The sequence below is a fragment of the Macrobrachium nipponense genome, chromosome 31 (assembly GCF_015104395.2).
Source record: "Macrobrachium nipponense isolate FS-2020 chromosome 31, ASM1510439v2, whole genome shotgun sequence".
NCBI classification, from domain to species: Eukaryota; Metazoa; Arthropoda; class Malacostraca; order Decapoda; family Palaemonidae; genus Macrobrachium; species Macrobrachium nipponense.
In genome coordinates, this window is record NC_061093.1 from 40,051,553 (window position 1) to 40,076,833 (window position 25,281).

The window sequence follows — 25,281 nt, forward strand, 5'->3', positions numbered from 1 at the left end:
TAAATAAGTAGGCCTATGTTTACCAATGAGAGAGCTTCATGGTAACCTTATGGGCTGCTGAATACTACCAAAATCTTTGATACTACCTCTCAAGAGCGGTGCCAGTACAAGGCTGGCTTATCTAAGGAGCTCTAACCATCACTCTTGCTTTACTGAGCCTGTAAGTTAAACTTGATTGTAATTTATGCATTGTACAGTAAACTTTATTATAATTTGTGCATGATATACCTAGTAAACTTGATTATTATATAGAAGCTAGGCTCAATTGGCTATGGCCCACAGGTATGTTAATCTTTCCCAAGACCGTGGCCAGTAGGTACTACAAAAGTCGCAAATGATTAGCCTAAATATCTGTAAAACTGAAGTCGGTAAATGTTTAGGAGAGGGCCGAACCAGTTTTGTAGGGTTTAACGACGAAAAACGGCAAGAAACCAGATTGGTGTTGCAGAATGCGTAGAAACATGAGGAAACTCTCTAAAAACAAAAACTACTATCTCTTACTCTTATACATATAATATAACCCTAAACCTATTACTACAATTATAGGGGACCCCAGTGGGAACCGGGGGTTTGGGGGAGCAGGAGAAAAGTAATTTGCAGGGCACTACCTAACCTAACACACCCCCCTAACCTAATCTAGGGCGCCGTACCCCTACCTAGGCCTAGCACTGAGAAAATCTTTGAACACCTGTGCCATTTGCCAAAGTTTCTGAGGTGTCAAAAACTGAAACTGTGATTGGTGAAACGTGTAAGACGTCATAGTGTACTCATTTCTCTCTGATTTTAGTAGTTACACGTCTCATTTGAGCTAAAACAATACACAGTAAACAGTAATAAAAGACTTGGAAAAAAACTGGAAGACAGAGTAGCATGAGTTTGATCGCCAATGTTTCGAGTTTGATTGAATTTCACTACATTATCTCACTTGTATACCACTATTTATATTCCGACACATTCTAGTACAAAAAATACAAAAAACACTGAATAACACTGATATCTTCATGCAGCCCTCTCCCAAAAATTTACCCAGGAGTCTGTTTAGGAACCCCTAACATAATTTAGGGTACTATGAATTAAAATCTATAATTTTATAAACCAATCAGAACTTGCAGATGTAATAGGGGAAAGTCAGCCTGCATCCTTGTATTACATACACCATTATGTATGGTAATTTCCCATACTCAATGTTTTGCATGATTAGGGGTCCATTATCTTTCAACTACTTATTTGTTACAAAAATTTAACATCAGAAATGTTCAAAATGTACTGACAAAAATAAATTAAAATTAACCAAAATAATCCAGGGAACAAGGAGTTAGTTATGTCTGCATCAAAGGAACCAAACCTAAGAACTGAAGGTATGTTTCTCAAGCAGTGAGTAAATTCTAAATTATTGTATAATTAGTGAAGCTAGGAACACAAGAACCAATCAGGTTTCACCAGTATACCCCCATTTCCAGATGAAAAAAATAAGCCATTGCTACCCAAAATCCACTGGGGCACAATAACGCCTAATTGGGATCACCACTCACATGAAAGTTTTAAACATGAACTTAGAAAGTCTAAGTGGATAACAACCCTACTTATATATATTAGTACTAACAGTAAATTTGCAATAGTTATTAGAATTATTTTCATATCAAGCCTATTAGCAGACAAGAATAAAACAAAAAACTCCAGTGAAAAAAACAAATATTGATTAATTGATTTTTTGTTATGCATTAAAAATAAGGAAATGCCTAAAAACCATCCAGCAAGGTTAATTAAACATCAAAATCTCCTCCCCCCTCATATATCCAACAATTCTGGGTGAGCACATTGGGAAACCAGAGTTTTAAGATTGGGGAAAACAAAAATTAAATTCAGTGTACAAGTCAGAAAGATAAGAAATTTATAAATCACATAATCAGCCAAAAAGTATGGAGGTCATGCATGTCGAGAGTAACTGCTGTTCAAAAATTCATAAAGCACAAAAATGTGTCAGACAATTTCTAGGTGCATCCTGTCTTAACTTTCTCCCTGTGCCCTCTTTCCAATCTGACCCAGAGAGCAGTATATCAAAGAACAAAAGTACTACAGGTATGTATTCTAATGTAACTTCCCCAAACCTATCCCCTCCTCCAACCCAGCCTAGTTTGCTGCAAGTTAAGGAACAGAGTAGTACTAGTACAGGAATGCATCATAACTTAACTTCCCCTTAGCCTAATCTAACTTTGGGTGCTAGACCCTCATCTGGTTAGGGGCTTAGCTGCACTCCGTCATTCCCACTGCTGCAGCCTACCTGCTGCTAACTTGACTTAGATTTAGGGGGTTATAATAGGTCTACCACCCATTTCCCATGGAAATAGAATTAAAATTCGCATATATAGTATATATACTATATATATTATATATATATATATATATATATAGATATATCCCTATATATATATATATATATTATATAAATATATCTATATCTATATATATATCTCTATATCTATATATCTCTAATATCTATATATATATCTCTATTATCTATATATATATCTCTCACTATCTATATATATCTTATATCTAATATATATATATCTATATATATATAATCTATATATTATATATATATATATATATATATATCTATATCATATATATATACTCTATATCTATATATATATATATATCTATATATATATAATATCGATATATAGATATATATCTATTATATCTATCTATATATCGGATATATATCTATATAGATTATCTATATATATATAATCTATATATATATAATATATATATTAATATATATATATATATATATATATAGATATATATATTATAGAGATATATATGTATATAGATATTATATTAGATTAGATATTTATATGTATATATATATATATATTATATAGTATTATATATCAGATATATATATTAGAATATATATATAGATATATATATATAGATTATATATATAATATATATGATATAATAATATATAGATAGATATATATATATAGATATTATATATATAGATCTGTATATATAGATAATATATATAGATATATATATATAGATATAATATATATATATAGATATAATATATCTATTAGATTAGTATAATAAGGAATGTATTATATAGAGTATATATATATAGATATCATATATATTTAGTATATATAATATAGATATAATATATATATTATATATAGCATATATATATATAGAGTATATATATAGATATATATAATAATATATATATAGATATATAGATATATAGGATATATCGATATATCTATATAGATAGTATATATATCGATATATATATAGATATATAGATATATATATATATATATATATATATTAGATATATATATAGATATAATATATATAGATATATATTATATATAGATATATATATATATAGATATATATAGATATATATAGAGATATATATATGATATATATATGATATATATAGATATATATATAGATATTATAGATATATAGATATATATGAGATATAGATATATATATATATATATATATATATATATATATATTATATATATATATCCCAAATAAAACTAGTTATATACCTATTTAAAATCACTGACTTGAGGACCATTCAATTCCAAAGTTTAAACATCCAAATAAAACATAGTGTTCCAGTGAGAGTGATCAAATTCACACAAAAACTATCAAGTTTTGTAGCACATTTCACATTTAAAAGCACTTAACCCCCAAGAAGGCTGGTCGTATTCAGTCTGCTCACGTCTGCACTCTTCTGAAGTTGGGTCATTCTCCATCTTGAACTGTAGTTTTGACCAAATAACACCAGGTGGTCTAATTTTCCATTATCATGAAATGCGCTTTAGCAAACAAAACTCGCAAGGTCAGAATAAGGTTGTGTGGGTTACCAAATTTTTGCAAAGGTCCATGTGGTCTTGGGAGGGGGTTTGTCAAGGTGAGGAAAGCGAGGCTGTCAAGAGCAGAAAGCATGGTATTGTGAAGAGGCAACAAAGAACTATGAAAACTGTCTCCAAGAAGGGAAACAAGTCCATCAGAAGCTGTGTTCTGGTATAATATGACACCTAGGAAAGGGTTAGATAACAGTACAGTATTATTCCTCAAAGGGCTATCAGCAAACAAGAGTGGAGACACCCACCAAAGTGCCAGTTATTGTTTGTGTAGGCAAAGGCCCCACTTAGCCTAACCTGAATTAGGGCACCATAAACCATAGAGAGAAGTACGATGATGCATTATAATCTAACCTTACCTAACCTAGGATCCCTTGACCTATCAGACTTGGTTTGGGCTTTGACTCATGGCCCCCAACCTAACCTGACTTTAGGTGTCATAATCATGGCAGAATACCCATTGTTTATGGACTTGGTTACTCGTGCCTTGGCCATATCCAGCCACCTTTTCACATAAAACTTTTTCCTACTAGCAACTACTGGTTTTTGGAGAAAAGTTTTAGAATTTGGCATTTATACTGCCTCTCATTTCATGTTTTAGAAGCTGTATGTTGTCTTATATTTTATATAATATGTAGTAGATAATTTTTTTTATCCAAGAAAAACTTCCATTTCCCTTTATTTCCAGTTTACACTTTTTCTTCCTTGTGGGTGTTCAGTGAGACATTGGCTATCATGCTTACAATACAAAAAGTGGAAATGAACAATTCTAAATGTTTTAAAATCATTGTCACAACTTTTTCAATGAATATTGGTAGTGGAGAAAGGATTATTAGAGTTGAAGGTGAACAAGAACAATAGTGAGAAGAAAAGGTTGTTCTCATGGAAGTAAATGCAGAGAGAAATATTAATGAATAAACTGCTCTCACATAAAAGATGCAAATGGAGAAATGCTGGTTGAACTGAAAACAGTCCTGTGCTGACAGGCTATTTTGAGGATTTGCTGAAAGTAGAGGCTCGTGAGTGGAAGAACTGAATGACCCAAGAGTAGTAAAGGTTAGTGTAATATTGAAAATGCATTCAGTTAAGAGGTTGAAGATTCGAGATATTGTGCATGTTAAGAAATGGTTTGAGGAAGAGGCTCCAATGAAATTGGTGAGAGGAATAATTGCTGTTAAATGAAAGTAAAGGTGATAAATAGACTGCAAGAATTGAGTTGGCATAACATAATCAGTTATGATTGGAAAGATATAGGTAAAGTCGAGCGAAGACAACATATTACGCTCCAACTTACTATCAAGTTGAAACTTCTTACTTCTTGTATTGTGCATATGTGTTGTGTTCATTTTTAAGCATGGATTTGAACAAGAAAAGTTAGCAGTGAAAGGTATGAAGGCTATAAGTGGGTGGTTGGTCACACTGTCCAAGGCATTAGTTTAACCAGTTTTGTTGTTCTGCATTGATAGGTCATGCGGATTATGCAGGCTGGTCTTGGTCGAGTGGAGAGTTGTCCTCAGTACAGTTGAATCTACCCTGGATCCTGAATCTACCTTCTATTCGGTCTCCCGTGGCTCACCAAGAGGGTAGGCAACCAGTCCATGTTTTCCAAGAGTGATGCCCCAGGTGCACGTGCCGAGCACTCCTCAGGTAAGAGAGCATCAATATTATAAGTCTTTCCTTGGGTTATCATAATATCCAGGTTATACGCTAGGAAGCAACTTATTTTTACACACCGGAAGGGTTTCTTCAGCAACCAAGTACGATAGGATCTTCAGTCACTTAGCTATTATAATAGGAAAAGGGAAGTGCTTGAAGATGTTGACATACACATGATACTTCGTTAGGAAAGCGATGAGGTTTTCCTAGTTGTCACTGGAAAAAGCCTTTCCCAGAAAAAAAAAAAAAAAAAAATAGACCACCACCACTCGTAAGATTTGCACATTAGTATTCTAGTAGTACTGGTTTTAATCAAGTAAGTAGTGCAAACCGATTTTAAATTGAATTGTTTGTAGATCTTGTAATTTCACAGGGCAGATTCTTGAAGTGTCATACGAACTTAATAAGCCAAGAAGATAGATAACTTGCTGAATGAACTTATCTTGGATTAGCTAACAATACTTAGCTCTTAGGTTTGGCAGCACAGGCTTAAACTGTAGTTGTTCTGTTTACTCATTTTAGAATCGGTCTGTGGTGGGCGGGCTTCTGTTTAGGGTCAGTCAGTAGAGGGCGAGCTTCTGTTTGGGATCAGTCAATAGAGGGCGAGCTTCTGTTTGGGGTCAGCCTGTAGAGGGCGGGCTTCTGTTTGGGGTCAGTCTATAGAGGGCAGGTTTCTTGTTGGGGTTGGTCTATAAAGGGCGAGCTGTTTGGGGGCAGTCTATAAAGGGAAGGCTTTTGTTTGGGGTCGGTCTATAGAGGGCTGGCTTCTGTTTGGGGTGAGTCTATAGATGGCTGGCTTCTGTTTGGGGTCAGTCTATAAAAGGAAGGCTTCAGTTCGTGGTCGGTGTCTATAGAGGGCGGCCTCTGTTTGGGGTCAGTCTATAGAGGGCGGGCTTCTGTTTGGGGTCAGTCTATAGAGGGCGGGCTTCTGTTTGGGGTCGGTCTATAGAGGGCGGGCTTCTGTTTGGGGTCAGTCTATAGAGGGCGGGCTTCTGTTTGGGGTCGGTCTATAGAGGGCGGGCCTCTGTTTGGGGTCGGTCTATAGAGGGCGGGCCTCTGTTTGGGTCTGCTATAGAGGGCGGGTCTCTGTTTGGGTCTGTCTATAGAGGGCGGGTCTCTGTTTGGGGTCAGTCTATAGAGGGCGGCCTCTGTTTGGGTCTGTCTATAGAGGGCGGGTCTCTGTTTGGGGTCGCTCTATAGAGGGCGGGTCTCTGTTTGGGTCTGTCTATAGAGGGCTGGTCTCTGTTTGGGGTCGGTCTATAGAGGGCAGGCCTCTGTTTGGGTCTGTCTATAGAGGGCGGGTCTCTGTTTGGGGTCAGTCTATAGAGAGGGCGGGCCTCTGTTTGGGTCTGTCTATAGAGGGCGGGTCTCTGTTTGGGGTCAGTCTATAGAGGGCGGGCCTCTGTTTGGGTCTGTCTATAGAGGGCAGGTCTCTGTTTGGGGTCCAGTACTATAGCGGGCGGCCTCTGTTTGGGTCTTTGGGGGGTTCTATAGAGGGCGGGTCTCTGTTTGGGGTCAGTCTATAGAGGGGGGCCTTGTTGGGGTTCTGTTGTCTATAGAGGGGGAGGGTCTCTGTTTGGGGTCAGTCTATAGAGGGCGGGCCTCTGTTGCGTCTGTTCTGATAGAGGAGGGTCTATGTTTGGGTCTGTCTATAGCGGGCTGGGGGTCTTGTTTGGGTACTGTCTATAGAGGGCGGGTATCTGTTTGGGGTCAGTCTATAGAAGGGCGGGTCCCGAGCGGGCCTCTGTTTGGGGTCTGTTCTATAGAGGCTGGTCTCTGATTTGGGTCAGTCTATAGAGGGCGGGCCCTCTGTTGGGTCGTCTATAGAGGGAGGGCTCTGTTTGGGTCTGTCTATAGAGTGCGGGTCTTCTTGTTTGGGTTCTGTCTATAGAGGGTGGGTCTCTGGCTGGGTCGTCTATAGAGGGGGGTCTCTGTTTTGGTCGTACTATAGATTAAAAACAGGGAGGGTCTCTGTTTGGGTCTGTCTATAGAGGGCGGGCCTCTGTTGGGGTCTGTCTTTATAGAGGCTGGTCTTGTTTGGGGTCAGGTCTATAGAGGGCGGGGGCTCTGTTTGGGTCTTACTATAGAGGGCGGTGTCTCTGTTTGGGTTGTCGATAGAGGTCGGGTCTCTGTTTGGGGTCAGCCTATAGAGGGCGGGCCTCGTTTGGGTCTGTCTATAGAGGGCGGGCCTCTGTTTGGGGTCTCAGTCTATAGGAGGGCGGGCTCTGTTTGGGGTTGTATATAGAGGAGGGTCTCTTGTTGGGGTCAGTCTATCGAGGGCGGTCTCTATTTGGGGTCAGTCTATAGAGGCGGGCCTCTGTTTGGGTTCTTTCTATAGAGGGCGGGCTCGTTCGGGTCTTGTCTATAGAGGGCGGGTCTCTGTTTGGGGTCAGTCTATAGAGGGCGGGTCCTTGTTTGGGGTCAGTCTATAGAGGGTTCGGGTCTCTGTTTGGGGTCAGTCTATAGAGGGCGGGCCTCTGTTTGGGGTCTTGTCTATAGAGGGAGGACTCTGTTTGGGTCTGTCTATAGAGGCGGGTCTCTGTCGGGGTCTGTCTATAGAGGGGCGGGTACTCTGTTTGGCGGTCAGTCTATAGAGGGCGGGCCTCGTTTTGGGTCTGGGTCTATAGGGCGGGTCTCTGTTGGTGTGGTCTATAGAGGCGGGTCTCTGTTTGGGGGGTCGTCTATAGGGCGGGGCTCTGTTTTGTCTTTCTATATAGGGCGGGTCTCTGTTTGGGGTCAGTCTATAGAGGGGCGGGTGGGCCTCTGTTTGGGGTCAGTCTATAGAGGGCGGGTCGTGGGCTGTGGGCTCGTCTATAGAGTGCGGGCTCTGGGTTTCGGGGTCAGTCTTAGGAGGGGCGGGCCCTCTGTTTGGGTCTGTTCTATAGAGGGGCGGGTCTCGGTTTGGGGTCAGTCTATAGAGGGGCGGGGTTCTTCTGTTTGGGGTTCAGGGTCTTTATAGAGGGCGGGCTCGTTTTGGGGGTCTTGTCCTATAGAGGGCGGGTCTCTGTTTGGGGTCAGTTATATAGAGGGCGGGTCTCTGTTTGGGGTCAAGTCTATAGAGGGCGGGCCTCTGTTTGGGGGTCTGCTATAGAAGGGCGGGTCTCTTTTTGGGGTCAGTCTATAGAGGGAGGGCCTCTGTTTGGGGTCTGTCTATAGATTGGGCGGGGGGTCTTTCTGGGTGTTTGGGGTCAGTCTATAGAGGGCGGGCCTCTGTTTGGGGTCGCTCTATAGAGGGCGGGTCTCTGTTTGGGGTCGCTCTATAGAGGGCGGGCCTCTGTTTGGGGTCGCTCTATAGAGGGCGGGTCTCTGTTTGGGTCTGTCTATAGAGGGCGGGTCTCTGTTTGGGGTCAGTCTATAGAGGCGGGCCTCTGTTTTGGGGTCTGTCTATAGAGGGCGGGTCTCTGTTTGGGTCAGTCTATAGAGGGCGGGCCTCTGTTTGGGGGTCTGTCTATAGAGGGCGGGCCTCTGTTTGGGGGTTGGTCTATAGAGGGCGGGCCTCTGTTTGGGGTCGCTCTATAGAGGGCGGGTCTCTGTTTGGGGTCGCTCTATAGAGGGCGGGTCTCTGTTTGGGGTCGCTCTATAGAGGGCGGGCCTCTGTTTGGGGTCGCTCTATAGAGGGCGGGTCTCTGTTTGGGGTCGCTCTATAGAGGGCGGGTCTCTGTTTGGGGTCGCTCTATAGAGGGCGGGCTTCTGTTTGGGGTCAGTCTATAGAGGGCGGGTTTTTCAGTTGGGGTCAGTCTACAAAGGGTGGCTTATAGCAACAAAATGAGGTAAAGCCTCAATGTTTAGTTTGACCACGCCTCAAGCCAGTATGCCTTGAAATCAGCATTTAACTGGGTGTAAATCCCTGTTTCTTATGAGATTTTTTTTTTTTAATTCTGCTACCAGTATCACGCACACGATTCGCAACCAATAACATGCACACGAGTCAGGCATTATGCAAACAAGCATTAACATCGATAGAAACAGAACTCTGTCTGGCACCTCTTTATATTGTTGCGTGTATGACATTGATGTATATAAGTTTTTATATGCATATGAAGAGAGAGAGAGAGAGAGAGAGAGAGAGAGAGAGAGAGAGAGAGAGAGAGAGAGAGAGAGAGAACACTATATCTCATCGTTACATAGACTAGGAAGTGGACTCGATGGTAAATTAACGCAGATTGATGGCAGGGTGTGGGAGTGTCGGTGACTGGCACGTGCGAATGATGATTGCTCCTGGCACCGACAGCAAAATCCACGCGGGTTGTTGCGCTCGATGTTTCCTTGCAGAAGTAGTCTCATTAATTCTGACTTATACAATGGGCTTTAATGAAGATTAAACCACTTTTTCACCAATGAGTTATCGGTCACGTTAACGTATCTTCGCTTAGTGTAGTAGTAGAATTTTAACTCCCGCTGAAATTTGGTAATCTACATAACGAATATTGAATATGGCCTAACGATGCATTCAAACTTCTAATTCTCTTTAAATGTAGATTTGCCAATATGTGAAGGTATGTTTGGGTATTACGAAACACTGAAGGACAATGACTAGGAAAAAACTTACCGTTAAATGATTAGCTATTAGGTTGAGCAAGAAGGCGTTTTTGCCATTACCTATCGTTAAAGACATTATGTGGCTTCTATAGGAACAGGTGTGATTTTCTTATAAGGAAGCAATTAAGATCCCGCATAATGCAGATTATGAGAAGAAAGGTAAAAAGTCGTCTTTTTGATAGACAGACTTGAGTAATTGTGAGAATTACGGTACCTTTGATAGTCTAACAAATTGTATGTCGGTTTTAGTTCTTCGTTTGCTGTTAGATGCTTTGTTTTGTGCAAGCGTTGTAAAAAAAAGCGTCGAATATTAAATGCTTATTTATTTTCTGCAGTTAGTTCGGTTAGGTTCATTTCTGATGGGAAGTCAATTGACGATATTGACATACAGAAGGGTTGTCGATCATACTATTATAGAGCTTCTGTCTGTTGGAAACCAGAAGCAGCATTCATAAGATTAGAACTAAATTCCATGATGGGAAAGATAAAGCCAGTTAGTAGATAGAATGCTGTCATTTACACTGGTAACACAGAATATTCTAGTTTTCTCTAAGTAGATTTGAAAAGTTGATTTAAGTGAAGTACTTTCTCCATTCTAAGTTTGCAAGAGCTTGAATACTCCTAGTTATCGACGGAAGAGATTGGTTACGTTTGTAGTGACACAGAGCAGAAGTACTTCATAAGACTTTCATAATAGTGTTGTTTTCGAAATATATTTATAGTTGAGGTAATCACATGTCTGTTAGATAATAGTATTGACCGCTCATGGAGTAACTCTAGGGCTCAAACTTTTGCTGTATATAGATAGCCAATAGGTGTATCCTCCTTTGTGTAATATGTTGACAGTACTCCCTTATAAAGTATATAGAAATAATGCCGAACAAGGTTGCAAATGTATTGGTTTTTCCTAAATACTACCTTGATACATGAAGGATTTAATTTTATTATGATCAATAACTAAGAGGGAGAGAGAGAATTTTATCTACTCTGAAGTCATACCCGTTCAGGAGATACTAGACAGTACGTTAATTCACGATTTCCTCACCGCCAGATACAACCTACCCACCCTAGCTAATTCAGACAAAAGTTTGCTGGTGTAGTGATGAATAATCAAGACAGCGTAATGAATCATTAATATTAGCATCCAAAGACTTTAGCAAGGAAACTGAATAAAAACACTGATCGCCCTTTACAAATCTTCCGTCATCTCGGGTCAAGACCGGGTCGTTTGTGGCTTCAGCATCCTCTTGACGTCAATTATTGTGCAACTTACCGACCGCCTCTGTCGCTTGTGTTTTTAGTAGCCAGTGGTTGCTGTCCGTTTTCCCATTTCCTTCATCAAGTTCTGTGAATAGGTTGTACGTATCAACTTCAGTGTTCCCCGTCAAAACCGGGTATGAGAATGAATATTATCTATGTTAATGGGAATATAATTAATCTCTCTCTCTCTCTCTCTCTCTCTCTCTCTCTCTCTCTCTCTCTCTCTCTCTCTCTCTCTCTCTCTCTCTCGTATGCTACCTTTTTATAGTCAAATTGTACCCTTGACTTTATTGATTAACGTTAAGTTTACAGAATTGATTCAATCTTACACGCCTCGTGTTCCTACGTCTTGATTCAAAATCTCAGATCTCGGAGAAGTTTCAACTCCAGCACAGTGAACTGAATCTGAGTCACAAATCCCACATTGCACTCTTCTAGTTCCGCAGACGCTATTATTTCCCTCTCCTTATACAAGCACAGTTATACAAGCTAACTTCTCATTGGTGTATCATATCTAGTGCTATGTATATATTTGAAATAGAATGTCCATGCAGTCTGAAGCAGGGGAGATTGTCTATGAAAATCAGAAGTAGAAGCTTAATGTGGACGTTTATTTTCTGGTATGTTCTTGTATAGAAAATACATGCTGCAGGTGTCGGACGATCAGGCCAGCCAACACCTGCCTTTAATTACCATGCGAAAAGTGCAGAAATGTGTGAGTGGTATTGGACTTGTTTCCTTAGGAGATAAAAAAAGAAAAAAAAACTGACGCTTGAGAAGATTTGGAAACCACAGCAAAGCGCAGAAGTGGAATGTTGTGTTTGCAAACGGAGCCATTCACGCTCGTGAGAAAATTGTATACAGTTATTTGGGTCTGCGCGTAATTTAGATTATTTGTTAATTGTTCTTGTTTTGCATTTAGTATGGAACAGGAAATTTTTTTTATATATAAAAAGTCTGGACAGGCTTTCTTATAAAAATAGTCTGGATTGTTGAAAAGTATAATAGGTTTTTACATTTTTGCGGAAAAATAAGTGTTTGGATATTTTTCACCGAATTCGGAACAGTCACTCCATTAGAAATTACTTTTGGTATAATCTCTGTGTTTTGTGGGGATACTTTTGAAACCTCTGAAAAATTTGCAATTTTATGGAAGCGTGTTTTGTGGGGGATACTTTTGAAACCTCTGAAAAATTCGCAATTTTATGGAAGCATGACTGACAACAACATTAAGAAGTGCCATGATCGTATCTTTCGTAGAATTATCAGGGGAACTGACGCTGACGCTTTGTGCTGGTAATACATCTCTTTCTCTCATAGTACGCAACCCCGGCTGAACAGATTCCGTTAGACAAGTGTTATCAGTTGTTTTCTTTTAAGAAAAGTCAAGGGAAAGGGGCTGCATACATTTTAGGAGAATACTGATAGGTAACAAAAAAGTACTAATTTAAATATTGATTTAAAGTCTTCAAATGAATGCTTTACAGCCTTAGCAGGGTAACAGACTCTTAAGTGGAGCTTCCTTTTTCTTAGTGCAGTCTTTTTATAGCGTTGTTTTCAAAAAGGTTTGCGATATCCATAAGCAATGTTCAGAAAAATTCTTTATACATCGTCTGGAATATTAAACAGGATTTATGTTGAAACATTTTTATCGGCATTCATTATTGTTATAGGATATTCTCTCTCTCTCTCTCTCTCTCTCTCTCTCTCTCTCTCTCTCTCTCTCTCTCTCTCTCTCTCTCTCTCAGGAGTATGTAATTATGCTTACCTGTGCATGGCGAAAGGGAAAAATTTGTCAGTACGGTTGATAACCCTACTAAATGCAGTATCAGCTTGTGTTCAACATTGAGAAAAAATGACATGGTCAACAGATAATGATGCAACGAATTGCGTAAATGAGTATATGTAAAACATCTCCGTAAATTTCTAGTTCAGTGACGCTATTGCATAGGGGAAAAAATTAAAAATTTCAAGTGTAATTACACTTAAACTTGCGGAAGAGAGAGAGAGAGCGTGACCCAAGTCACGGCCTCTCTCACCCGGAGGTAAGTTGTTGGTTCTATTAAAATAGTATAATTACGAATTAATTTTTTTATATATATTTGCGCACTTTTCCACGCATGTGAGTTTTTATGTGGATGAAAACACACATTTTACTACATATATTTTCATGACAGATACCGAGATCATTTCTAAAGAAGTTGCATAAAGTACTGTTGCATTGGTGTAGGCCTTGAGAGTGCAAAATTTCGAGAATTGCATCGTTCGAACTAGCGACAGTCTTTCAAGATCTCTGTTGCTTATTACCGTTGTTAATATGGAAAAGTTATACATCTGGGCAAAATATTCTGAAGAAATTTGCACCCACCGAAGTTGTGATACTGTATAAGTTTTCCGGAATGTACCCAATTTTCTGCTGTCTTTCGTAACTTGTACTTTTATAAAACCTTAGAAGCCACAATTTCTTATTGTTTCAATGCTAAAGAAACGGAGGAGAATAAAAAGACGACTATAGGAAACCGCATTCCCTCTGTGGCATAACACTTTCCCAGCTGTAATGAATGATTAAGGATGACAAAATGCGCGAGATGAACCTCCCCTATAAAAGACCCTGGCAATCAGCGGCGGCAAATTACAAGTCTTTAAAACGGAGTTTTGTGGTTGATATTGTTCTGTCGCTTTAAATGGGACCTTACGTGGAATGCGAATTAGCAATGTTCTTGTTTACATCTGTTTTCAACTCTCCAGATTTTAAAGTTGAGAAGAATGGTATTGAGCATTCTGTCGAGACATTTTTAGTTCAAGGCCATGGAAGGTTAAGCAGCTTTGGTATTTTGCATTATCTTGAGGAGGCTTGAACTCTAGTTAGAACGCTGTTATATGACTGACCTAAACATTCATTCTTTCTGAACAAATGTGGCGATTGTCCACGGAATAATTATGTTACTATTTCATGTTATTTGAAGTTGCAATCACCTCGCTGGTTTTCTCCACTTGTATATTCTTTTTGTTGATGACTTGCGGGTCATTTCTAGGTGTGTGTTGTATTTTGATATTGATGATATTGGTAATAATCTGAGCATTTGAGAATAATTGCACTGTGTACACTGTACTTTAATATCGATGATAATTTTGAGAGGCTGAACATTGAGAATAATTGCTGTTAAGCTGAGCTTGTCTACACACTTTTTTTCTTGCATCCTAGGTGGATCATAGCTATGAAATTTTTATGGAGTTACCTAATTAGGCATGGTGCAAGGTCACATACACAGGATATAGGAGACAACTGAACTTTATTTGTGAAATCTGACCTGTTGAGGTGTGTCACTTAGATGGAGATGTAGTTATAGGTGGTCGACTGGGCATGTGGTCTGGACAGAGTTAAGGATAATACTAGTAACGTCATAAGCATTAGATCTCCTAATCTGATCAGTCTGCTGAGTATGTTCGTTTACTTCTTGTCCTGCAGTTGCTAAAGGTCTATATAAATCGTTCCCTTAAGGATTTCTATCAAAAATTTTCCTCACTTCATTTTCGATTTTGATGATGTCTACTTAACCCCAAGTACAGTTTGTTTATTCAAAAGCTTTTGAGGGTAAGCTTACCAACAGCAAAGCATCCATAAACAGGTTATGGCAGTTTTCAATTGTTATTATCTTTTGACCTGCTTAAGTTGTTAACCATAGTGTGTCTGCAACTAAATGATTCCATTCCTTGAAATGGGTAAGTAGCTGAGGATTCATTCTGAGGTAGTTTCTTTTGTCAACTCTCCATCCTTGAACTATCTTTGCCTACTGCGGAGTATATGCTCCTTAAGTATTACTTTAATTCTTCCCCAATTTATAATTCTTTATTGGCATAGAATGAACGTAATGCCCTACTATATCTCCTGCCGACAAATCTAGATAAGTTTAGCTTCATTTAGTTGGTCTGTCTGCTCCTACTATGTTATTCAAATTGGTTTATACTTGCTCGATCCACGTTTCCGGATTGCAAGCATCATGTTCTCCTTACCTACCCCAAAATGTCACTCGCATGTAATTTATGTGCAACTGTGGAGGTCGAGGTTGATTAAGCTGAAGGTGTAGGTGGAGTCATTGTCTGTTAGTTTGTTTGGCTTCTTGTGTGAACAGTTCTTACTTCCTTGTTATACTGATCTCTTTCTGATCATCTACTCATTAATGACAAACACCTTAAACACTGAGTCTAACTGAAAGTATTTTAAGTTGTGGCATTAATATCTAAAAAAATTAAAGTCCAATCAGACTTCAAAAATCTAAAAAATCATAAACACTTCTACCCTAAAGAGGAAATGGTGTCACCACCTTGACAATATATATACGTAGTATTTATATATTGTCTATACAGGCAGTCCCCGGGTTACGATGGTCTCGGCTTGCGACGTTACAATGCTTTTCAATTATATTCATCAGAAATTATTTCCAGGGTTACGACGCATGTTCCAGAGTTACGACGCCTACAAACACTGATCTGGCGGATGAAATATGACACCAAAAATGCAAAATAATCTATATTTAAAGTTTTTTTGATGAAAAATGCAATAAGAATGCAGTTTACATAGTTTTGAATGCACCTAAAGCATTAAAAGTAAGGTTTTCTCAGGATTTTTGACAATGTTCCGGCTTACGACGATTTTCGGCTTATGACGCGTCTCAAGAATGGAACCCCCGTCGTAACCCGCGGACTGCCTGTATATATGTAAATTGGATAATGTCTACAAATCCACATTTCTTGACTGATTTTGGTGAATTTTAAATATAATTCAATATCAAACTGGGGAAGGTCATGGTGAAAGCAGAATATCGGACCATTTGTTGGGTAATTTTTTTTTTTTTTTTTTTTTGCATGTAAAACTTTATTCTATAAAATTTATTTTTTTTAGTATATGTGGATGTCTGGAACACATTAATTAGTTACATTATTCCGTATAGGAATGATTTTTTCCGATTTCTTATGTTTTGGACTTTGTGAGATGTTTTGGAACGGATTATATACGCAAGTGAGGTTTCACTCTATATTTGTCAGCTTTTTTTTAAATGTTTGTGTATGAATTACATAGAAAGCTAGTTTGTGTATGAATTACATAGAAAGCTAATTTCAGGGAAAATAAAAATCAATTTTTATGAAATAAAAGACATTCATTTCACCCATGTCCAGTCTAATACAGAGTTTTGCCAACACAAATGATTTATTGTGATGCTCACCATCAGGATGTCAACATCCCAGGGAACTTACAGATACCTTTACAAGTTTTTACTCCAATTGCTCAAACAATTAGTTGCGTGTGGAGCTTTACATAGCTTGAGTGCATAACAGCCTACCTGAGCAGAACACTGTACAAAACTGAGCGGTAACTTACAGCACAATGAGAGGATGGGTTATTTAACATTAATATTAAATATGAGGACTTTTCAAGCCTAAATCTACACAAAAATGATGGAACCTTCTCTACCATGACTATGTAAATGATAGTAAGGGATTTTCCAACTTTGCTTGTCAATCACTCTCCGGTTATACTTCTTTGAATAATTAAGTATTTTGGCATGCTACTTATACAGACAATGAGTTTAGATTAGAAATTACCTCTAAATTGTAACTATAGGAGCCAAACATAAGGTTTGTGGTGCATAATTTGCATATCCAGCCTTGTAAGATTTCATCATAACTGAGCAAAGTCATTACTATGCACACTGCACAAAAATGAAGCAGATTCTGTACTGATGACTTTGCATTTTGGAAATCCTTTTCAGTTCCTTCTAGTACCAAAGTCATTCTAAATCGGGTACCGTTCAAGAGCATGGAATGTTAAGGTAGCACAAATTATTCGTACAGTACTTGAATTCTCTTAAGATCAAGCTACAGTTTTTGCTTTCTAAATACAGTACATTATATATGTGATGGGACTGAACAGATTATTTTATAATATAGATGTGTAAGATATTGTATGAAGGGTATTTGGTACAATATATTTGTACATTATGATATTTCTTGATAATAAAGTTTCATAGCTTAGGAAATTTTATATTCCTGTCTTGTTATCTAAAAATAACGGGTACTAAATATATTAAATAGGGACAAATCTTCAAGTTTAATTAAGGATTACACAACCTAAACTAGTTAAAAGTGATTATATGGTAACTAAATTTTCACTACTTTTTTTACTGCTACTTTTAGATATGAATCTGTAACAAATACCAGTAAAATTAATGTAATTTTGATTTGTTACCAAGGATTTGTTTACTATTCTTAGTAAGGAAGCACAAAATTTCCCATCATAAAATATTTTCTTCATCCTTTTTTTTCCTTAGTTGTGCTCAGGGACAGTTTGAAAAAGCTTATACAGTATAAGCACACAATTGCTAAAAGATGTTAACTGCGTACACGTATTACCTCAGCATGAATGAAACAAAGTGTATTTTTTTATGCTAGTCTAAACCTTTGCAGTAGGTGTACTGTATGAAAGATTGCAAGTTTTTTTAATTTTGTTTCCAAAATCTAGATGCATTAACTCAAGAAGTAAATACGTACTTTGTTACTGATTTTTCTGAAATACTGTATTGATTAATAACCTCAGGAAAGTTGTATTTTTAAGCATTCTAAATTTACTGATTAAGTATTTTGAGAGTTAAGTACTATAATATACATACTCTGGATAAGCATTGGTAATTGTATATTACGTATGTATTTTACACTGATATTGTTTCAAGTTAAATCAAAAGAATAAATTTTGCAGGCAATAGAAATTTTTTAAATTAAGCTTCTCGTTTATATGTCATACTATGGTAGTATACCATATTGTTTTCGGAGCATCAACATCACATCACTTAGGATGAAAATATGGACTTCGGTATTTACAATACACATTTACTGGTCCCAGTTTTGGATGTGACTAGAATAATTATTAAATGTCTACTATAGGTAGGTTACCAGTTTTCTATATTGTACATAGGTTACTGATATCCATAAATAATATTGTTAATTAACAGTACTAGCAGTCAGATATCACTCTAAACACTGTCCTGTGCATTAGCTGTCCATGTGTACAGTATACTCATGAAAGAAACATTTTCTGTGAAATCAGAATTACCTTTGAATTGGCATCAATCCTGGTTACCGCCTGACTATAATAAGTAGGGCACTATGACTTAAAATAGGGCATAAGCATCAAAGTGGCTGTTAGCAATATGAAGCAATGAAGAGAATTTAAAAAGTGCAAAGTTGAGGACTCTCCACAAAACATGGAAAGTACTACTGCAATTCACATACGTTTCTCATTTATCAAAAAATTTTTGGCTACTGGTCTTGATTGTTACGTATATAATTTTAGTTAATCTGTATTAATAGTTCAAGTTTAAATTAAGTTTCAAACGTAAAAAGAGTATATCAAAGCATGTATTTGTAGCACATGCAGCTGGATAGAGAATTTTCATGGATTCTCAAGTACAGTACTTTTTCATTATGTATAATTCAATATGGTTATTTTCATATCTGAGTATCAACAGCTATAAAACTACATTCTTATTTTTTCTTTTCATTATATTACCTGTGGATGTCACAAATATATATTTCAGTACAGACATTTCGTGTATATGTACTTATAAATCCAATTGAATGGCCTTCATTAGTTTTTAATACAACTATATATGTATTATATTTTCTCTAATCACAAAAACTGTAGTCACATTCTATCACAGAGAAGCAATATGACTAAAACAATGATAACTGCTTTTGCCAAAATATTTTAATTGAGTGTTTATCAGTACATCACTTGAGTAATAGTTAGTGAGACTTAAAAGTATCTGTCATTTTCTGATTTATAAATATGGAATTATAACTGGTTTGCATACGACTTAGAAATGCTTTAAAAAAAAATTATATAAATCAATGTAAGTTCTTTTAATATCTTTGCATTTTCAGCATATTTTGTTTTTTTTGCACAATTCCAGTACTTTAAGTAAATGGAAAAGAATGACAACAAACAGTAATTTAATTGTAAATAGAAAGGAAGTTGAACACACAATTCATAACTGCTGTTGTAAGTCACTAAGTTAATAAACATGCCAATAGTCTTTGAAAGACCAAAACGTGTTTTCCTAGCATTACATACACATATGCTGAAAATGCAAGAATTCTTTATCACTTTTCTCTCCCAGGGATTGAGGCTGGATGTTAATGATGAACAAAACCATTACCTTACCCCAGTTTCACCTATAATCTCATTTATAACAGTTACAAAAACTTTTGGTCTTTATCCTCCTAAACTTGGGCTTGTGAGGACTGACCAAGTTATGAAACATGTTAACAAGTAACTACTAGTATTAAAGCCCAAGTGTTTCAATTCTGAAACACATCAATATAGACCACATCCTCGGAGATTAGTGGCAATGATGACATCTGTTACAGCATCAAACACAAACTGAATGTTGGTGGTATCAGTGGCACAAGTCATATGGCAGTAGATTTCCTTATTTGTAGACTTATTCTTTGCTTCAAATTGGGCTTGGATGTATGCTGAAGCCTCGTTGTACTCCATAGACCCTAAAAATTAAAATGTTAAGGGTGAGAATTCAGACGTTGTTTATGTACGAGTTCAGTTCTACAACTGAAACTTTTAGTAGATATAGTAATCATTACTTAAGTTCATATATACGGTAATCCTTTGTTTATGATCAGTAATACATGCAAGGTATATGCAGATAGTATTTGGAATTTCTGGATATGGTTAAAAAAAATATTCTATTAGATTGAAAATGACAGTTTCATACCTTTTTTTTCCCACCCCTATTTTGTCTCAACACAGTAGTGTATATGCCTTTAAACAACACAGAATATATTGTACTGCACAGTAGTATGGACAAAACAGAACCAAACTGCTTATGTGGACTGGCCTTGAAAAATCTCTTTTTGAAAGAATAACCCAGATAGGAAAAGAGAAAGGAATGAAAATGCACAGCAATGTGATGTATACATGTATGTATATACACATGCACATATACATGTCTGTATACACATGCTGATATTGTACTACTACTGAACAAAAAGTCACCATTTTGTACTACATTATGGCACCTACACAGTAGAAATCAAATAGACATTTCAATCAAATCTGTTTGTGTGCAGGCCATATTAAAGATGTATTAGTGTTATTTGTTATTTAGTATTTTGTACAGCACATATTTAGTATTTTGTACAGCACACAATAATTTATTAAATCTTCCCAGTCATTTTAAACATGTCTTAAGCTATTAGCACATAGGCTATCATATATCAGTGGTTGAAATGTTTAGTAAATATGTAATGCACTTTACTTACTGATTAGCACAATTATATTAAAGAAACAAGGTGAGGCACAGAGAGAGAGAGAGAGAGAGAGAGAGAGAGAGAGGAGAGAGTGTGTGTATCTTCAAGGTAATCATTGTGAAAGTTCAGTTCATTTGTAATTGCATGTACCTGATTTCACTTATGTTTACTACCTCTCTTTCTTGCATTGTGCTTAATATTTTATTATATGTTGGATCCCATGATAAATTATGAATTACGTACACAATTGTGTTTATTAGTAAACATTTACGTTACCTGTTTACCTAAGGTTCAACCACAGATATATGATTGCCTCTGTTGAAGTAGATTATGATGTGTTTTGGAAAAATAGGGATTTGTACATTTTCATATGCCATACTATATAAATAACTATAAAGAACAACCTATAGAGAGAGAAAGGTGAGCAAATGCACAGCAAAAGCATGGTATAGTTTACCTCAACATGATGCATATGTGCCATCCTTGTAAATGCTTACCCTGGGCAACCCCCCCCTCAATACTCAGCTATTTAGAATAAATAATAACTTTTTTAATGACATTGCTTTTAAGCCAATACTTAACAGTCTTGAAGACTTCCAAGATGATGGCCCTCCACCCCTCCTCTCTGCTTTCCCTCCTGAAATGCTCCCCAGCCTACCAAGCCCACAATAACCCTTTCTAAGTGTGCTGTATGACTGTTAACAACAATACTGCTATTCGTTTAATGAGGACTTACTAATGAAATTATATCAAAGAACTGATTTTAAGTAACAATGCACAAATACTGAGAAATATTGACCATAGATAATTTTTTTTCCTTAGTATTAGCAATCACATACACTTACCTGTATACTCAGAGAAACATATAGTCAAGGGTGACCTTTTAATTTTCTCCTCAAACAAATCCTTTTTGTTCAAGAAAAGAATTATAGATGTGTCTCCAAACCACTTGTTGTTACAGATGGAGTCAAACAACTTCAGAGACTCTTGCATACGGTTCTGGAACAAGCAATTTACAGGTACTGTAATTGTTTACACCAAGTGATACCTACTCAACAAATGTTCACTGGAAAATTTAATCAAGTCATATTTTGCTATAAAGATAAATAGTAGCTAGAAGGAAAACAGTTAGTCCCAGATTCTTATTAAGCAGCTGAACTTCTTAACAGAGCCAGAGACTATCTGTGCCTTCTGATGAATATTAATTCTAACCCACATGGCTGATTGTTACTCTGTTTTTAGCATGTAAAAATTTGCAAATAAGACAGGCTGTAACAATAGCCAGAGGAGTAGACTACTGATAGTACAACACATGTCAGATGTAAGTGAATGCTGTGCTTAACATAACATGAAGAGAGGTCGCCTTCACAAAGCTGATTAAAACTTGACAAAATTCGTACACATATTGTTTTGTTGCATTCTTAAGCCATTTTCTTTTGCTTATTTTGTCCAATACACAAACTGTAATTAAGGGGAAGATTATCAGTGGATAAGCTAACATCATAAAGGAACCTGGCTAGTTACAAAAGGAAGGATTTGCAAATTGACAGCATGTGTGTGACTGTTTAGGGAGCAGAAGCTTCGTAGACAAAATTCACAAAAATAATGAGGAGGATTCTACAAGATAATCATAACCTAAGTTAATTTTTAAAAATAGTTGCCTCATTATAAATAATCCATAATTTTACAAAGTATTTTTTGCTAGACTTAGCATTTACAGACTTATTGAAGTTTTTTAATGGGTTATGGTAAAACATTTTCAAGGCGGAGTTTTCATTTATTGTTTCTAAGATAGAAAGTTTTCAATGCTCTTTTCATCTTGAAGTTGAAAAAAATTAATAGGTACTATGAAAATAATTAATTTAGCCCCCATAAGCCTTTGATTGTGGCCCTTTTGGTATTCTAATGATTATGTAAATTTGAAAGGTGGAAATTAGAACTGAACAGCCAAGATGCAGTAACAATAAGGTTTCAGCCAAATTATAAGACATTATGCAAACCTCAAGTAGAAAAACTGTACTTAAATTTTAATACAGTAATCAAGAAATCTAAATTTACTTCTTAGTCATTAAGTCTGAAATAAATATACACAATGGGAGTAAATTTTATGCTTACCTTATAGGCATAATGAAAGACCAATTATTCCTGTCTTGATAGTGATGTGCTACGATTTGCACAAGGATTTCATCAGCAAGACAGTAACCAATCTCATGATAAAGACTTATTAAGGGAACATCATAAGGATAATAATGCTGGTTGAGGTGTACGTATGTCATTCTAGCTCTATTGCATCATTAGGTATTGTTATAAATATAGTACTTCTCTTAAATTGTATCTTGGGGGATGTAAGTTTGTAATGTTGCAATACAAAAAAGTTACATGTTAAGGGACAGCATAAAAATTAGATTTTCTCTAACTTATATAAATGAATGTCAATAAAATATTGGTGTTTCTTTCACTGATAAAGATGATGTTACTAAATATTGAAAATATGTAAAGATGCAAATTATAACTTACTGTAGTTTCATCTTCGTGTAGAACCTGATCATACTCTGACATTGCAACACAGAAGATGATAGCTGTGACATCTTCAAAACAGTGAATCCACTTCTTACGTTCTGATCGCTGACCTCCCACATCAAACAACCTGGTAATATTGTACAAATCATGAGTAACTCTAAATTACAGTTTACTACTTAAAAATTGATGTCTAAAAACTTATAGTAACTTACCTACTGGGATGATCATAATACAAAAGAGGGGTCTTTGAAATAAAAGTCATATTCCAAATAAAATTTACATTTATTCAGCACTGGTCGTCATAAATAAAAATGCTTCATCCATTGCAGTCAGACACCGCAAGGGCAGAAACAGATTGACAGTCATTCGCTAACAGACATTTCTTGAGGAAGAAATTATAGGTATTACTCCTCAATATTAATAAGTAAATATATCATTGATATAATTAATATTAATTACCAGCTAGAGAAGCGAATACTGTACAAAAGTGAGCGTCATTCTTATACCATACATGAGAGGATGGGTCTTTTAAACCATTTACATTTACAGTATTAATAATGATAATCAGACACTATTACACAAGATATGCAATCTACTCTAGACACCTTCGGAACCATCTCTGCACTGCATTTGATCATCCATGAGGGATTTTTCAATTTTGGTCTCTTATTTTTTTATTTATATTAAATTTCTATCATATTGATATCACTATTAAAACAAAGAATAGAGATGAAGGTAATTATATTATAGTAGACTTAGCAATAACGGTGAAGAAAGAGAGTGATGGTGGTGTAACTTCTCTAATCCCCCTTACTTGAAACAAGTATTGAATACCACATGCCACTTATAGTATTGTGTGTCTCCATACTGAATATTTGCTGACAATACAGCTACTAATGTATGGGGAGGGGGAATATGGAAGTTTTTATAATTCAGAAAATTTCTTTTTCACAGCTAACATTACTTTTACAATAGGCTGATTGTAATGGGATAGTTGTGATAATTATAGCACATTCATAAAAAGAGGCCTTGAACAATCATTTTTCGTATTTTAACCTTTTGAATAAAGCTAAAAATATCCACAATCTTTGACATTATAAGTATACTGAACAGCAAAAGCAACACAAGTAGGGACAGTGAACAGATTAAACAAGGGCACACAAACAAACTGGGCAAGTCAGGTTTTGCAGGTTTTATTTCTTTAGCTACAGTTTAAAGGCAATATTCTCCAAAAGTAGATCAGTCCTCCTCCAACATTACTTAGGTCATGGTGTGATATTGATCACCATTTGCATCAGTGACTGATGTAGATCTCTAATAATATAAGAAAGACCTAAACTGTCGATAAAGGCTAAGGGGATCTGGAGAAATATTTGGATGATAAAGTTGCAGCTTTTTCACACCCAGTAATCTTATCCCTACAAGTCTTTCATAAGTTGTACATCTGGACTGAATGCTGGATATGGCAAATACTTATATAATGCTGCTGTCTTGCTTTGCTCCAAGCATGCATAAGGTTGTTGTCTGGATAATTAAACTCAAGTGGAACTACATAGGGTCTCTTTAATGTAGTACTGCTGTACTGTAATTCCATACCTACTATTTTGAAATATATTCTAAAAAATAGATACTTCTACAATGCTTGGGCCACCCCAAGTCATATTGGTAAGCTTAATTTTCATGACAGCATTGCCATCCAAGAAGACAATTTTGTGCATGTACAATATTCAAAGTGTAAAAGCTAAGGCCGTGGGCTGGGCGGCACAGTGGAGGTGACATTTGACAAAGCAATACCTTAGGAGCTCTCATTCACTAGTTTAACCAAACTACAGCTATCCAGCCACCTAAGGGCCAGTTGAGAAATAATGCATGATGTAGTGGTCATGATTGGCCACGTGACTTCTGGATGATCATTACTTGGATGATAACCAATCCTGTCAATAGAAATAAAACTTGATATGATGAATAGATAAGTTCCTAATATTCTTTTGATAACGATGCTCCTGATATTGTGGGGTTAGTACTGACGGTTTTGGAAATGTAGTTATTGGCAGGGCAGATTTTGTGATACTCCGGTAATGTT

General features: G+C 36.7%; 1 protein-coding gene and 1 long non-coding RNA gene across 3 annotated transcripts in view; one reads left to right on the forward strand and one right to left on the reverse strand.

The window, feature by feature from the left end:
* Positions 1–25,281, forward strand: part of LOC135206907 (uncharacterized) — a 497,699-nt gene that overhangs the window by 444,948 nt on the left and 27,470 nt on the right. For both annotated transcript variants that reach the window (XR_010312839.1, XR_010312840.1), the window contains exon 6: positions 5,369–5,549. This is a non-coding gene — a long non-coding RNA (uncharacterized LOC135206907). The remainder of the gene's footprint in view (positions 1–5,368; positions 5,550–25,281) is intronic.
* LOC135206905 (guanine nucleotide-binding protein G(o) subunit alpha) overlaps positions 16,496–25,281 on the reverse strand; it is a 676,543-nt gene continuing 667,757 nt past the window's right edge. Inside the window, exons 6-8 of the mRNA XM_064238391.1 lie at positions 23,196–23,325; positions 21,524–21,677; positions 16,496–19,916 (exon numbers count right to left, since the gene is read on the reverse strand). Of these exons, the coding sequence (XP_064094461.1) occupies positions 19,729–19,916; positions 21,524–21,677; positions 23,196–23,325 (472 nt within the window). The 3' untranslated portion in view covers positions 16,496–19,728. The remainder of the gene's footprint in view (positions 19,917–21,523; positions 21,678–23,195; positions 23,326–25,281) is intronic.